Here is a 16,514-nt window from a genome sequence, read left to right as displayed (position 1 = left end):
CAACACAGAAATCACCATCAAGATAGCGCTATAACATGTTATAACTCTATAGTCTGAACGTACTATAAGACTTATTATTTGATAGTTAATTTGTTGATGTAATAACGATGGTTTTCTTCCGTAGATACTAGATTGTCCACCTTGCTGCTAGGCTTAAGCACAGTACTACCACCACTCATAGTTGGCCTCCGATTCAAACCAACAATTCACCTGGCACAGGAGGATACAATCATCTTCGCCGAATCAATAGACCAGGTAGCATCAAAAGTTCAAGCAATTTACGCGTCATATGCTGAACGGAAAATACCTATTGTGCCAAAACTTGTTGTACTGGGAACCGGCATAGATCATATCGACGGGCGCTTCTTCGTGTGCTATTTGGACATCTGTTATGAACTGCAGTCTCTTGCAAGAGCTATTGACGTGCTGATCAAGATATCTGTTACTCTTGGAGTACCATACTCCAAAGTGTCCAAACTTGTTTGGCATTTCTTAGCAAGCTCTGCCTACGGTATCAAACATCCGGAATCTTACGCGAGTATCAATCGGCTGAATGGTTTTTTGAAAGCAGCTAAGGATCAACTGTAAATCATGTTCAACTGTATGTTAAAAGAGTGTAACGATGTTTTCGAGACAGCAGAATCGTATCTGGATCACCTTAAAGAGTTCCACCGGGTACCAACTATCTATCGTTATGAATGCATGAAGTTGGATTGCCGTCAAATTTTTACCAAATATCATCCGTTTAGAAAGCACATCATAGGCCATTCCGAACATCGAGCTGCGAATATACAGTATGATACAACCAATATCAACGATGATACCAATGTCATAGACGAACACGTGGAAGCTACATGTGAAGAATCTCCACATTCCAGTGCTAAAAGGCAAAAGTTTGAGGAAGCTACCACCAGCTACGATCTAGAACGGGATAATACTGAGAAACATGACAAGGTAGACCAGGCAGCTGTAATGTTTACATTAAGTTTGCATAATAAGAATAATATTACTAGAAAAGATGTATACGATATTCAAAACGAAGCAGGTATTATATTTTCGGAGCTAGCACATTTGTTGGGTGATTTGAATATGGCGTTAGAAGATGTAGAGGATGAATTCAATTTTAAAAACTACCTTGAAAAGATGAAAAACGTGTTTAGATTTATAAGCTCAGATTTTAAATTGTTTAATTACTTGCGTAAAACTGGAAACTTTCAATTACCAACAATAGTAACGGTAGAGAAAAATAAGATAAAGTCTAAGCTCATACAATTTGAAGCAGACGTTGAAATAGGACAGGACAAAAACTTCCTTATTCTAATGCCTATAGAATTCCAAATAAAGTCGTTTTTAGAATCGCATAATGTACTGCAAGCAATCATTTCACACACCGCAAAACTAGAAAAGGCTGCAAAAATTGTAAACTTCGTCAATGGAACTAAATGGCACGAAATCAAGCAAAAGTACATTAACGACACAGTGCTACCTATCTGGTTGTATACAGATGAATATGAAATTAACGATAGTCAAAGCTCCCATAGTAACAGGCATGCTGTATACGGAATTTATTACAATTTTCCGACTATTCCAGAAGAATTTCAAGCAAAACTAAGTCATATATTTGTAGCAGGCATGTTGAAGAAAGTCGATGTAAAAGATAGTGGAATTAACAACCTAATGAACGCATTGATAGAGGAATTCTCTCAATTGGAACAAAACGCAGTAGAATTGAAGCTTAATAACGAAACGATCAAAGTCAGATTTATACTATGTCTTCTACAAGGAGATAATTTGGGCATACATACAACTTTGCTTATGTCAAGTGGTTTTAACGCAAACTTCTACTGTCGGTTCTGTCGACGGCCTAAGGAACTATTGAAAAATGATACTAAAGAACACGCTGATTGTATACGACGCAGAGCCGATTATACAGAAGACTTAGATATTGATATGCATAGCGAGACAGGCATAGCAGGATACTCAGTTTTTAATAATTTACCATCATTTCACGTAGTGGAAAACAAAAGCGTAGATCCAATGCATGATTTATTTAGTACGGGTGTGTGTAAATACGGCTTTACTGAAATACTTGATTACTGCATTTATCGTAAAAAATATTTAACTATTAATGACTTCAATATTACCCGGAAAAATATTGGGAAGCTTAGTTTGGATGATGAGCTTAAACGAATGCCAGAATTATCAGAAACTTACAATAGTAAAGAAAAACGCAAATCCGTGTCTATGCGTCTCACTTCCAATGAAATGCGCATATTTTGCCATTATTTTACATTAATAGTTGGAAGATTTGTTCCCCAGGATGATGAGGTTTGGAATTACTGCAAAGCATTAGTACAATTAGTAGACATGTGTTTGAAACGCTCATTTACTGACACGGAGCTTGACATGTTGAGAGAAGTAATTTGCAATCATCATAACTTATATTTGAAATTTTTTAAAAGAGATTTAAAACCTAAGCACCATTTTTTAGTCCACTATCCTGGAGTAATTCGTACATCTGGACCTGTAGAAAAAATGATGTGCTTTAGAAACGAAGCCAAACACAAAGGATTCAAGCAATATTCGCACATAATGCCATCTCGCAAAAACATTTGCTACACTTTGTGCATAAAAGCATCATTACAATTCACTTATGATCTTGTAAATAACAATTTCTTAAAAGTTTCTGTTGAAGGAAATTTTAATTTATTTGACATCCGATTGCGTAATTATTACAAAATGATCATTCAACCATTATGTATTAGTTCTGGGTTTGAAATAATGTGTTCAAATAGTATTGTATTCAAAGGAACAAACTATAAAATTGGAAACTTCATGTCACTACTCACCAACATGCATCAATATCTATTTGAAATATTAGATATAGTTAGATACGAAGACACGTTTTATCTGGTTCTTCAATCGTGGAAAGTAGGTATATACAGTAATCACTACTTAGCTTATGAAGCCATTGAATGTCTTCCTATAGTTGATATTATATCCATAGAAGCATTCAGTTTGCCACCAATAATGGTACACAATATCGATAATCGCTTCTACTTTCGTAACAAGCCTAGTTTCAATGTGGAATATTAGGATCTTAGATATAAGTAAGGATATGATGTACTTAATATTACGAAACCGTTATACAAACTTGAAATATATGTCTATATGTCAAATTCTTATGTATCTAGTACACATACTGTTCATACAATTTTATTTGGAACATAAGGCTATTTTCAATCGAATCAGATTCACATGCGATTATTTTAAAAAATGGAATAGGGTGTTAGTCTATTTATTTTCCAACCTGTATGAACTGTATAAACTACTAGACTCGTTCTGTATACATTATTTCCACTAATTCCAAATAATTCCCATATATTTTCATTAGAAAATGACAATAAAAAGTACTTGATAATACATTACATGTCATTAGATTTTCCAATACAATCTATTTTAATATCGCATAGAGTTCATATGATGTGTCATATGGTTCGAATCGCGATTCAATTGAATTTTTATGTTCATTTCATATAAAAGTTATGTGATAAACTTATAAACACTATCTATGTGATTTTCAAATAACTCTCATGTGAAAACCATTATGGATGAAATCCATATGATTTTTTTAATGGTTTTTAGATGGAATATTCTTAGAGTGCTCTTTATCTACCTGTCTGTTGAGCGTGTGTGTGTTGGGTTATGTTCTGATATGTTTCATCCTCCTGTGCGTGTTCAAACGGCTCTCATTTGGGTTCACGTGCAAACGTTTAGAAAGTGTACGCCTCGCAAGACCGGAAAAGTGCTACGGTTCCGAGATGTTTTTAAGACAGGTGGGCAGGAACTCACGGTCTCCCAGTGTTGGTGAGTTCTTTGCCGTTAATGTCCACGAAAAGTTCACTATTTTGCCATACAGAAATTCAATACAAAATTTTTTATCTGCGGATTGAACCGCCCATTTTGTTATGGCAAGTTTTGCTATAAGAAATGCTCCTCGTGTGTATTAGCGAAATTCACATCAAAGCATGATTAATTGCGTAGGAAATCAGTTTGGCACGGCATTTGTGACCAGCATAAAACTTCCGGTCGTATGAAACAGGTCAAAAACTGTCCAAATCCGCAGATAAAAATTTTTGTATTGAATTTCTGTATGGCAAAATAGTGAACTTTTCGTGAACATTAACGGCAAAGAACTCACCAACACTGGGAGACCGTGAATTCCTGCCCACCTGTCTTAAAAACATCTCGGACCACTCCTGCCTCTTCCACTGATCAGTCCAAAGTGATCGATAAATTTTTAGGGATCCTCAGATTAAACGCATTATCGTAATCTTCGGCACCGGAAATCACGTCAATCTAACGAAGTTAGATATTCGTGATACAACGAAAATTGTTCTCGTGCTCTCATCAATTGCATCCCCCGCTACAGGAATGTTTCTCTAACAAACAACTCCAATCATCCAATTCGCTGCTCGGCTCAAAATTCAGGGATAGGAGAGAAATTCGAGAAAGGTTAACAAATCATCAAAGGATCTGTACCGGGTCGATGTACGTACGCGCTAAACGACGATCGAGCAACCTTCCGCCTGCTTGCAGTAATTGGACATGAATACCACCCCGGCTCTCACTACTGAACTAGAACTCATTTACAATTTGCCAAGTGGTGGATATCTACTTCACTCTCGAATTCATTACCTACTAATAGAATTCACTCAACGACTGCGGTGATTATTTATGAGATTTATTTTAAATTCATGTTCCTAACAAATATTGATGAAAATTGAATTCAGAAATATGGTACTCGTTACAATACTACAATACCAGAACAACATGTGAAAAGGGCATACAAGCTTTTTGTAAACAATCCTTCTTATGCCCTTTTCTCGCCACCCATATGACACCAACGCAAACCTTTAACATCACCGGGTAGGGGACACTTTCCCCTTCCCGATGATATTGCTGGTTTGCGTGGGTGACCCTCGGTTGGTGAGAAAAGGGCCTACAAAGGTTTGTTTACAAAAAGCTTGTATGCCCTTTTCAAATGTTGCTCTGGAATAGATCAAATTACTGGTCGCAGTGGTTTCATGTCCCGAATAGAGGAAAAACGGGAGGACTCGACAGGATCTATTGAATTCAATAACGATTCTTTGACTTGTTTAACCTGAATTGTCTCCTATCTCCCCTAAAATGAGCCAGAATTGATAGCATCACTTTCTACCTAAAATATATGTGCTCCGATTTTTTACCCACAACATATGAATACAATCGTATGCTTCCTGTTCAGGTATAATTTATGTGTCTTATAAAGTGTAAGGTACGAACAACATTAATTTGAGCCTGCTTCAAAACAGTCTACACTCTACTTTCAATCAGGCATATTATTTCCAAGTAGGATCCTGCATCATAGTTTTAACACGTTTCATTTTCTACAGGCAACTTAATTTACAATGGTCGCGCAAAACGCGGATAATCAACGCCACAAGCTGGATTCCATCGAAATCACAGGACGACCCAGCTTCTCACACCGTGATCTGGACTACAAGATGAAAATGCTGCAGCTTACCTTGGTGTATCGCCGCTCTGTAGTGGAAGATCGCCTGCCATCGATTGATCAACCAAACAGGCACTCAATTGCTCAAGAAACGTTTGCCAAAGTAAAACCCTTTGCGATTGGACAACCCTTTCATCGGCCAAAGATTCTCGCTGTGGAACCGAAGTTGAAACAGAACATAGACCAAAAACCTAGTAAACCACTGGTCAGTATAACAAGTGCCACCTTGCCGTCGAATCCTCAGCATAGTAAAGTGCAACGGTTGGTCCAAATGTTTGAAACCGGTACCAACACTACTGCAAAAATACATTCCCGTTCGCTCTTAAAACAACCGATAAAGCAACAAGCAACAATTGAATTGAAGACACCGCAGCAAAGTCCGCCTAAGAACAACGCAACAGTTCTCAAGAAAGAAGAATCCGCACCAAATGACGACGAGATTAGAGCTAACTTGAAGCAACGTAAAAAGGTAAAGCTTTTATGCAAATTCTTTGAGCAACAAGCTAAGAATTGATTCGTTCTTTTATTTGACAGCTTGACTCCTCGTGAAAGGCTGTATGCTATATAATAAATTTGTGCGTATTATATTCACTATACTTTGCATGTAATAAAGCAAAACTGATTTTGATTTGGAAATAAATAAATATATGACTAAACCTGGATCTCTAAAAATTTATTTTTGTGATTAGCACTCACTGTCTTAGATTAAGACTCATACTAGACAAAATATAATGCTGTCCATGTAAGTATTGGTTGTGATGTTAATCTCAAAATTCAAACTTCTTTTGTTATAAATTCAATATAATTGGCATTGTTGAGATTCTCTAAATTAATGGTACAATTCACCATAAAATTGACATTTCACGGTCTAGTACAAATGTATTCATGTTGAAAAACAGTATTTGCAATGATTCATAACCATAACCATAACCAAAATATGAGTTTGTGCAAAAATTGCTCTAACTTTGGTTCTAGTTGACCAAACGATGAAACAATGTAATATGTGATTGCTATGACACATGTTGCTTTACGTTGCAAATGAGTATTATCGGTACAGTTGAAAACCCCACAAGCGGCAAGCGATTGACGTTGACGGCGACTCTGTAGCTCTTTACTCCACTCCCTCCGCTGGCAAAAAAGTCATCCAAAAACACTTTGCTTGAAGCCGATTTTGTTGGCTCTTTGGTTCGATTATACGTCAGTCACAGACAAACAGACATAACACTGGCAATTTGTTCATCGAACACGCATTTAACGGTCAATTTAAATGTTTTTAGTTGGTAATACCGCCACCTGTAGCGCGCATAGTCAATAACCCTTGCGTTTGACGTTTACACACTACCGCCATTTGTTCAGCGTACTACCCATCACAGTATACTCAACAGATGGCGGTAGCATAGAGGTAACTCTAAGACCACTGGGTCCCGAAGACAATCATTATTATTTTTGGCTCACTCAGTACCAGAACAACGGTCCCAAGCAGTCCCAAGCTATTTCACTCACCCCTGCATGTTCTGCATGAATCCACACACCCCTGATGTTATCTGTCAAACTTTCATAGCGAATCAAAACAAACATAGTGTAGTAATAGAATTTCAACTAGAATAGGGTACGTTAATCGTTTGCTTGGGACCAATAGGCTACTAAAGTGGTGAGCCAATTTAAAATCGTTAGTTTCGTATTGATTGTTGGCGGTAGTGTGTAAACGTCAAACGCAAGGGTTATTGACTATGCGCGCTACAGGTGGCGGTATTACCAACTAAAACATTTAAATTGACCGTTAAATGCGTGTTCGATGAACAAATTGCCAGTGTTATGTCTGTTTCTCTGTGGAGATACTATAATCACAGACAAACAGACGTAACTCTTAGAAAAACTTGTTCTTGAAAACATAGTATCTCAAAACATATAACCTCAGTAACGACATCTCTCTGGCTTCTCGCGGAAAACAAGCTTGCTCGCTAACTCGTAAACAATATTGCATAGAATTTCTATAGAATATATAGAGACGTCAAAATGATCCGATGCCAGCGCTGCGGCGAGTAGTTCGCGGAACAGATAATATTCAAATCAACCGTTAAATGCATGAACGAAGATACACAATGAAGGGTTACGTCCGTTTGTCTGTGCTATAATGATAATTTTTATTTGTAGGATGCAAGAAAAGGTGGTAAAGTTTATGTATGACATATCAAATTTGTCAATTTTGCTTTCAGAAGGTCACAACTAGCGATTAGCTGTAACGATGAGCAACGCGATGAGCGAGCAATCAGCGATCATAAAATCGCTAGTTGTGACCTTCTGAAAGCAAAATTGACAAATTTTATGTATCATACACAAACTTTACCACCGCTTCTTGGATCCTACAAATAAAAATTACCATTATAATATCTCATTGTTTCATAATTACGAAAAATAGCATTTTAGCTGTAATGAGCAATTGCAAGCCTGTTTTTAAGGAATAATGATAATGGGTTGTTCTGGTTGCTCGGAATGTTTGTCTCAACATGCAACTGCACAGATGTTAATTCCGACAGATGAAACCAAAGATGAATACTAAGATGAAACTGTCGGAAGAAAAACTTTCTATTTTAGTGTCCTCTTTCACGGTCCCTTTCCTCCAATGAATACCCCCCGTATTCAAGGTAATTTTGTGGTTTTGCTGCCCCCTCGACAGAGATGAAATTTCGCGCTCGTTTTTATCAAAACAAACACACCAAAATCAGAGGTGTCCGATTTTTTAATTACTCGATTAACAACTAATCGATTTTTTTTTGTTCGCTGTGCTGCCATATTTCCATCAATGAGAGTGTAGCACATGTTTGAAACGATCGGTGATGATCCTCTGGAGAAGTTAATGCTTATATCGGCATGATATAACCGATTACAAATATTTTACTTCTCGGTTCGTTAATCGATTAATCGATAATTCGAATGAAAATCGGCCATCACTAGATTAATGTGAAACGTCATTTCAAATATATGAAACGTACATAAATAATGATACAATTTGAAAGGGACCGGGGCTCATCACAAATTACGTCCACACGGTAACTGAAATAAACACGAGTGTTCACCGGTTGGATGAAACTGTCGGAAGAAAAACTTTCTATTTTAGTGTCCTCTTTCACGGTCTGTTTCATCCAATGAATACCCCCCGTATTCAAGGTAATTTTTTGGTTTTGCTGCCCCCTTGATAGAGATGAAATTTTGCGCTCATTTTTATCAAAACAAACACCAAAATCAGAGATGTCCAATTTTTTAATTACTCGATTAACAACTAATCGATTATTTTTTGTTCGCTGTGCTGCCATTTTTCAACCAATGAGAGTGCAGCACATGTTTGAAACGATCGGTGGTGATGATCCTATGGAGATGTTAATGCTTATATCGGCACGATATAACCATATATTTTACTTTTCGGTTCGTTAATCGATTAATCAATTATTCGAATGAAAATCGGCCATCACTAGATGAATGTGAAACGTCATTTCAAATATAAGGACCGTACATAAATAATGATACAATTTGAAAGGGACCGGGGCTAATCACAAATTACGTCCCCACGGTAACTGTCACGAGTGTTCACCGGTTGACTGCACTTCTGAATAATTTTATTGGACTGCAGACTGCATCATAACTGTACTATTTTCAAATACACTTTCTGTTCATGCTTTGTAATGGATTAAATCAGCCACAAAATTGTTGTCCACGGAATGTCAGACTATAATATCGAGGGTAAATTATTCGACTTCAGTGCGTGGCACTGTTTTTGAAAGTGTAATGTCGTGCGCATAACTGTTGGAGCCTTAACAACAAGCCTGCATTAGTTTATCGGTATGCTAATGCGCTTCATCGGAAGTTTTCATCTCAATGAGTAATTCCCCTATAAATGGAGTTCGCTGAGAATCGATGTAGAACGGTTGTGTTTTTTTCCACTGCGTGCTTTTATGTTTTTATAGTTTGAGCTACTTTTGTGCTGGCATCTTAATGAAATGTGATGCTCGTTATCGATTTTTCTTATGAATTTCTTTCGAAAATTAAAGAAATTTAAAGAAATGGTTAGTCGGGATGTATAAGATTATCGGTACAGTTGAAAACCGGAGAGCCACACACGCAACAATCGATTTTACGCTTGTTCTGTACGTTGAATATAGTGTCGGACATAGAGGGCTCTATTCGCACAATGATACACTATAATGCGCACTGGGTCCGACGTTATGTTTAACGTACAGAACGAGAATAAAATCGAATGTCGCGTGTGGGGTTTTCCGGTGCCAAACTTGACTGGCAATATAGAACAATTGTGTGACAAATGAGGGGTTGGGGGTATTACAAAATCCAATTTTTGCGTCACATAATATCTGAACGGGCCCTTAAAATTGAAACGTTACACTGAAAACTAATCTTATTCAGAGAGTGAGTCACACTTTTCCCATTTTTCGTATGATAAATTTCTAAAAAAAAATGATACTCATAAAAATTTCTCCATACAAATGAGTAAAAGTCATTCGACAGCCATTACTCATATTCATCGGACCTGTGCTCGTTCTACTCTGCTTAACTTGGTGAAATATTGCAGCGAAAATGAGTGTAGTTCGTAAAAACCGAGGGGGGCGACACATCTAAATCTCAATTCTAGATGCTCAAAAAATCTCACACTAGCCAATAAATCTTTGAAAAATCTTCTTTCATTTCTCGCATCTACTTGCATCGCGCATCATCTTTTTGCAGGAAATCTTCAAAATCGTGATAAATCTTCTTTCTATCTACTCAGCGTACGCGCAGCTAGCCACAGCAAAACACAATATTTCCTGCATCGTAGATAGAGTCGTCCCCCTCGGTAAAAACCAAGTACCCGGCAAGATGACAGATAACCTTAGTTTCACGTACCCACTTGCAAATAGTAGATGTCGCCACACATCATAAACAAAGGGATTGTCCTTCACCGCCGCAACAACATTTCTCTATGGGGATTCAACTTTTTGTTTCTCCATGTGTGGATGTCAAACAACAGGCTAAAATGCTATATGATAAGAGCGAATTTATTATTTTCGTGGTGAAATGAAATAATCCAAACAAATTGAAACCGATTGATGGAGGTTCATTTTCTTATATAATCAAATGACAATAAAAATACTTTGTTGTCTTCTAATTTGTTTTGCTCTTGAATATAATCAGCCTACAGATTTTTTTGATCATAGTGGTGCGATAAAGGCTTGCCATGGGCCGTATGAATAAACAAAATTTTACTTTCCTGTGTTTCTCTATTCTTGTGTTCTTGTGTATTCTTCTAACATGCAAGACTTCTGAAACTAAACTGAAAACACTCATTAATCACCACAAATATTTCAACGTTGGAAGATATTCCATACGGCTTGAACATAGAATCACAGACAAACAAACATAACACTGGCAATTTGTTCATCGAACACGCATTTAACGGTCAATTTAAATGTTTTAGTTGGTAATACCGCCACCTGTAGCGCGCATAGTCAATAACCCTTGCGTTTGACGTTTACACACTACCGCCATCTGTTCAGCGTACTACCCATCACAGTATACTCAACAGATGGCGGTAGTGTTTTAGCAACGATGTTTTAAATTGAAAAGTATTCAATGTGTTATGTCTGTTTGTCTGTGATAGAATCCTAATGAGCATCTGCAATATTCATCAACATGTTTTTTTAACTATCAGGACTTCTTTTTAAGCAGGATGCAGTAAAAAATCATCGCAATATCTTGATAAAATTGTGCATCGATTGTTATTTAAAACTCCGGCTTGAGGAATATGCCAAAAACATTGGAAGTATTCAGAATTCTATCCGCAAAAAACTTACAAAACTGATTATATTTCGCGGTGAGTAGTAGTTTGCTGGGTGATGAGGAACATTTTGTAGATCCATTTAAAATTGAAGAAATACATATAATTAAATGAATTAAATCAAATGAGGGTCTCACAAAAAATATTTATAATGAGCTTCTAAAACGAATAAATTAAAGTGATTATCTTGTGTTGCACCCATCCGTATCATTAACGTTATTCCTCACCAAACTTGAAGTCTCAAGAAACAGATGAGTTGGCAGCTTTGTTTATATATTTGTCGATTCAATTTTGGAATCGGTAAAGTAGAATTCGATGAAGTATAATATTGTACAGCATTTGGAGTGCAAAGCTATTGATACCACCATGTGAAGCCCATAGATTCCAAGTGTGTCACAATTCGAACCAATAGTATTTAGGCATGGTTCACAGCATAAGATTCACACAAAAAATGGATGTGTTTCACAATAAGTGCAGAATTAAGTGTGAGATACATGATGATGACGTGTGGGATTTTTTGAGAGTAACGTCGCGTGTGTGATTTGGTGCGACAATAAAATGAATTTTAAACTTTAGTTTTGTTTACCGGACATCATTTCTGCATTCGCCCTTTTCAGATAACACTTCTGAAATTTGTGAATTTGACAGAACCACCAGCACCTACCAGCACCAAATTGTCGGGGTACACTGGCAATGTACTGGAGCTGTCAAGTTGCCTCCGACTTGGTAAAAACACACTTGTTGTTAACTTCAGTGTCCTTCCAGTTCGTCCCAATACGGGAAAAGTGCAAAAATTCTTCGGGAAAAATAGTAAGCTTCAATATTTGGACGTTAGATGCATTCAGTTTCATAACGTCCGAAATTGTGTTTTTATTGAGATGATTGATAATGAAGTTTATTTGTTTATTTGTTTATTTGTTATGGTTGCATCAACAGACTAGAAATAGTCCCAATGATGTGTTGTAAAAAAGTACAGATTATACAGACGACATACATATACTACAGTTACTACAGTTACAAACGAAAATAACTTGGAAAGCATTGTCAAGTTACTAAAAATTTATAAGTCTTAAATTTTACACTTAGCTGTTGGGTATCAAGCGCCTTCGGTCAGCAAAAAAGGCAGAGAATCTTCGGCGACACACGACGCCTTTGCGCTATGAAAAGGCGCACAACCATAAACACGCGTTCCTCTGTGCGAAGAGTGAGTTGTTCGACTTTTGCGAATGCGACTCGAAAGCGCCATTCCATCATACATCACGGTCGACAACGAAACAACGTTGGTAACGTACGACAAGCAACGAAAAACGTGCCGCCATTGTGGCCGAGCAGAACATCCCAAACAGAATTTTTTGAATGTAGCCACATCGAACAATAGCACCGCTCCAGCAGCTCCACCAACCGAGGAGGTACCCAACAAAAAATTTGAGCTGGTTAACTGTTGATTAAGCCACTTTTTAGCTTAAAACGCATATTTTTGAGTTAATAAGCTCTTAATTAGCTTCCAATGTTTGTTGGGTATTCAGTCTCGCTGATTTTCCGTCGATGGATATCGAACAAAACCAGCCAACGACATCGGTCTCAGTAGAAGAACAACAGCGAAACACCGACAATCAAACCGAGGATCATCACACTTCAAACGTTAAAAGTAACAACGAAAACTCTAGCTCCAGGTCATCAAACGGCGATCAAACGCCACAAATGATTTCATTGAAAATACCAACAAACGCTGGCTGTCGAAGCACAAGGAGAACGAAAAAAAAGAAAGTTCGTGCTGATCAGTGCACCCATAGAAGACTGGTCAGTAAACAGATCGTTTAGATGAATATAATGCAAAAATAAAAGCGGAAAGGGATTATAAAATTAATTATAAATAATGGTCATCGGCCCAAAAAGAGTAAAAGCGACTCACAACCGATTGAAAGTGGCTCACTCTCTGAGTTAATTTCGTTTTCAGTGTACCGCTGAATTCAGCACGCAGCCATGCGTTGAGTTTGGCGAATTGCCCCCTTCATATATAGTTTATAGACGACGCCTTTTGCAAATACATTTGACACATCATCTCAAAACAACGCGCTTCGGTTTTCGGGTTTCTGGCCGCTACTTGTTTACGTTGTTGTTTTGGGACAAATTATTGGAAAATTATCTCGATTCTACATTTAATTAGTAAAAAAATATGAGCGCAATGGAGGAGGAATACGAAGAGGAAGGATGGATTAACCGGAACAATCAACCTGGCGAAGAAGAGGTATGTTGTGACTCCCTCAAAATGTGTGTGTCGCCCGCTGTTTCCTCCAGTTGTTTACGTTTGATAGCTAATATTTTTGTTCCTCCTTTAATGTTAAATTAACTTCCAGGCTGATGGACACGAAGAACCCCTGGAAAATCCCCAGGAAGTGCTCAACGAATGCTTGGGGAAATTTGCCACTTCCGATTACATTATGGAACCGGGAATTTTCACCCAGCTGAAACGGTACTTCCAAGCGGGTGGTACTCCGGAACAAGTAATCAACCAACTCTCAGCTAACTATACCGCGGTTGCTCAGATGGCCAATCTCCTGGCGGAATGGTTGATATTGGCTGGAGTTCGCGTTACCGATGTACAGGCAATGGTTGAAAACCATCTCAAGGACATGATTCTCAAAACGTTCGATCCGAAGAAGGCAGATAAAATTTTCACCGAAGAAGGTGAAACACCAGCCTGGTTGACGGAAATGATTGAACACCATACATGGCGGTCTTTGATCTACAGGCTAGCTGAGGAATATCCGGATTGTCTTATGTTGAATTTCACCATCAAACTTATCTCGGATGCCGGATTTCAGAGCGAAATTACTTCAATTTCCACGGCAGCCCAGCAGATTGAAGTATTCTCAAGGGTGCTGAAGACGGCGATTGCTAAATTTCTGAACCATCCAGACGATTGGCAATCTGCTATCCACGAATGTGCCAAAATGGTATGTCACGGCCAGCATACGTACGTTTATAGCCAAGTGTTGGTTCAAGTTCTATCGCAAGAACCCAAAGGAGGATTCATTATGAAGCGCTTGGCTCAGGAAATCACGAAATATGCATCGAAAAAGTAGGTTTATCAACTTGTCATTTTATGCATTCAATTATATTAATGGTCCTCCTTTCATAGCAATCATAATGTAACACCTATTACGATGGCCCTAAATGGTTCTGCTCGGCATCCACAAGCTTGTGAAGCTCTTACTTCCATGCTTACTAGAAATGCCCTCAATCCGGCTGATATAACGGTCTTGTACCGGAACTATTCCTCCCTGGAAGCACCACCGATCGACCTGATCCGTAATCCTCAATTTTTGGATTTACTGGTCGATTCGCTATTTAAAGTAGGCGTCAAAATTAATCAAGAACACAAATCCAAGTACATTTATCTGTTGGCCTATGCGGCGAGTGTATGTGAAACATCCGCGAAAAAAGGGCAACCCAAAGGCCATCGGAATATAAACAAGGATGAACTGAAGCCAACTATCCAGGTAAGTTATTTATTAGTGTATCATGAATTGTTTCTATATTTTCCAACATCCTAGGCAGTGGAAAAGGTGCACACCATCTGCAATGTGAATCGTGGTTCTACTGAACTGATCGCTGAAATAGCCACCTTGTACAATTGCATCCGCTTCCCGGTGGTTGGAGTGGGTGTAATTCGATGGGTCGAAAATACCGTTACAGAACCTTCCTATTTTAAACTGTGCACTGAGAGTTGTCCCCTTCACCTGGCCCTGCTGGACGAAGTCGCTCAGGTTCATTCGTCGTTACACGATCAAATCCTTCGGCTGCTGATACAACTGTTTGAATCAAAACAAGATGAGCTGGAAATTCTCGTGCAGCTGGAAATGAAAAAAATGTTGCTCGATCGTATGGTCAACCTGTTGACCAGGGGATGTGTGGTTCCAGTCGTGAAATACATCCGTCAGTGTTGCACCCGGGGAGACACCGATATCTCGTTGATACGTTATTTTGTCACCGAAGTGCTCGAAACGATAACGCACCCGTACTCGCCAGAGTTTGTGCAATTATTTTTGCCCATGGTGGAAAACGAAGAAATTACGGGATCGATGCGCGGAGAAGGTGATAACGATCCAGTTTCGGAGTTCATCGTGCATTGTAAAGCACATTACACGACTATTTAGATCAAGGTAGGTAAGCGTATTGAAAATGATGGTAGTCGTATGAATTTGGAATATAGTATAGGGAATTCGAGCTGCACATTTCACTCCATCCGAACGCATTGTAGGAATTGTCTGTCGATAACTATTTGTGATGTTACCTAACTGGTTACAGTTACAGATAATATATATATTATGTATAAATTTCCTCTAAAGTTAACAGCGATATAAATGTGGAGAAACTTAGGCGTTCACCTTGTTGTCCACCTAAAATATTCACAAGTATTTTCAGCTATCAAGAGTTTTTATTTAGTTTTTATCTGCTGTTCGAAGAAGTCGTCTCCACTGTACTCGATCCATGGCCACACTTCGCCAGTCTCGTAGTCTGCGAAGGGTCCGCAGGTTGCCTTCTTTTTGGTCAATCCAACTTGCCCGCTGCGCGCCTCTTCTTCTTTCTTCGTGTTCCAGTTGAGTCGCTTTCGAGAACCATTTTCACTGGGTCGTTGTGCGGCATTCTTACGACGTGCCCAGCCCACCGTAGTCTGCCAATTTTTGCAATGTGCAATTCGTGGTTCATTCGCCTCCTCCAGGCTCCGTCATCCATCTGCATACCACCGTAGCTGGTACGCAACACCTTCCGTTCGAAAACACCAAGGGCGCGTTGGTCCTCCTCGAGCTTAGTCCAGTTGTTGTGGCCGTAGAGGACCACCGGTCTAATCAGCGTTTTGTAGATAGTCAACTTCGTCGAATTTTATTCGATCGTAGGGTTCTTGGATTTTCTCTGCCGGTATTATTTTCGGCGGTCACCAGTGAGCCCAAATACACGGATTCGACGACCACTTCGATTTCGTCACCGTCAATCTGAACTCGGGGTGGAAGGCTAACATTGTCTTCCCTAGAACCTCGTCCTCTCAAGTATTTCGTCATCGTCTCAAAGTTCCGTGCCATGATATCGATGTCATCGGTGAAGCCAAGAAGCTGGATGGTCTTCCTGAAGATC

General features: G+C 38.6%; 2 protein-coding genes across 2 annotated transcripts; both read left to right on the top strand.

Annotated features, from left to right (window-relative positions):
* The first annotated feature begins 5,450 nt into the window (after positions 1-5,450).
* LOC135716543 (uncharacterized) lies at positions 5,451-6,103 on the top strand. Its single transcript, XM_065238986.1, has 2 exons — positions 5,451-6,023; positions 6,089-6,103. The coding sequence occupies exons 1-2, from the start codon at positions 5,451-5,453 to the stop codon at positions 6,101-6,103; spliced, it is 588 nt and encodes a 195-aa protein (XP_065095058.1).
* A 7,386-nt stretch (positions 6,104-13,489) lies between these two features.
* On the top strand, positions 13,490-15,608 carry LOC135716542 (negative elongation factor D-like). Its single transcript, XM_065238985.1, has 4 exons — positions 13,490-13,626; positions 13,736-14,460; positions 14,521-14,881; positions 14,936-15,608. Exons 1-4 carry the CDS (start codon positions 13,555-13,557, stop codon positions 15,536-15,538), a joined length of 1,761 nt encoding a protein of 586 aa, XP_065095057.1. The 5' UTR covers positions 13,490-13,554; the 3' UTR covers positions 15,539-15,608.
* The last annotated feature ends 906 nt before the right edge of the window (positions 15,609-16,514 follow it).

Source organism: Ochlerotatus camptorhynchus, unplaced genomic scaffold (genome assembly GCF_037179485.1).
Source record: "Ochlerotatus camptorhynchus isolate MF236.1 unplaced genomic scaffold, CSIRO-AGI_Acam_v1.1 ptg001270l, whole genome shotgun sequence".
NCBI lineage: Eukaryota > Metazoa > Arthropoda > Insecta > Diptera > Culicidae > Ochlerotatus > Ochlerotatus camptorhynchus.
This window is presented reverse-complemented; position numbering and strand designations above follow the sequence as displayed.

What these genes read in the sequence shown, in the direction of transcription:
- LOC135716543 (XM_065238986.1), top strand. Translation starts at nt 5,451, where the DNA reads ATGGTCGCGCAAAACGCGGATAATCAACGCCACAAGCTGGATTCCATC.
- LOC135716542 (XM_065238985.1), top strand. Translation starts at nt 13,555, where the DNA reads ATGAGCGCAATGGAGGAGGAATACGAAGAGGAAGGATGGATTAACCGG. An exon ending in ACGAAATATGCATCGAAAAA is followed by an intron (nt 14,461 to 14,520) that starts GTAGGTTTATCA and finishes CTCCTTTCATAG; the next exon opens with CAATCATAATGTAACACCTA. An exon ending in AACTGAAGCCAACTATCCAG is followed by an intron (nt 14,882 to 14,935) that starts GTAAGTTATTTA and finishes CCAACATCCTAG; the next exon opens with GCAGTGGAAAAGGTGCACAC.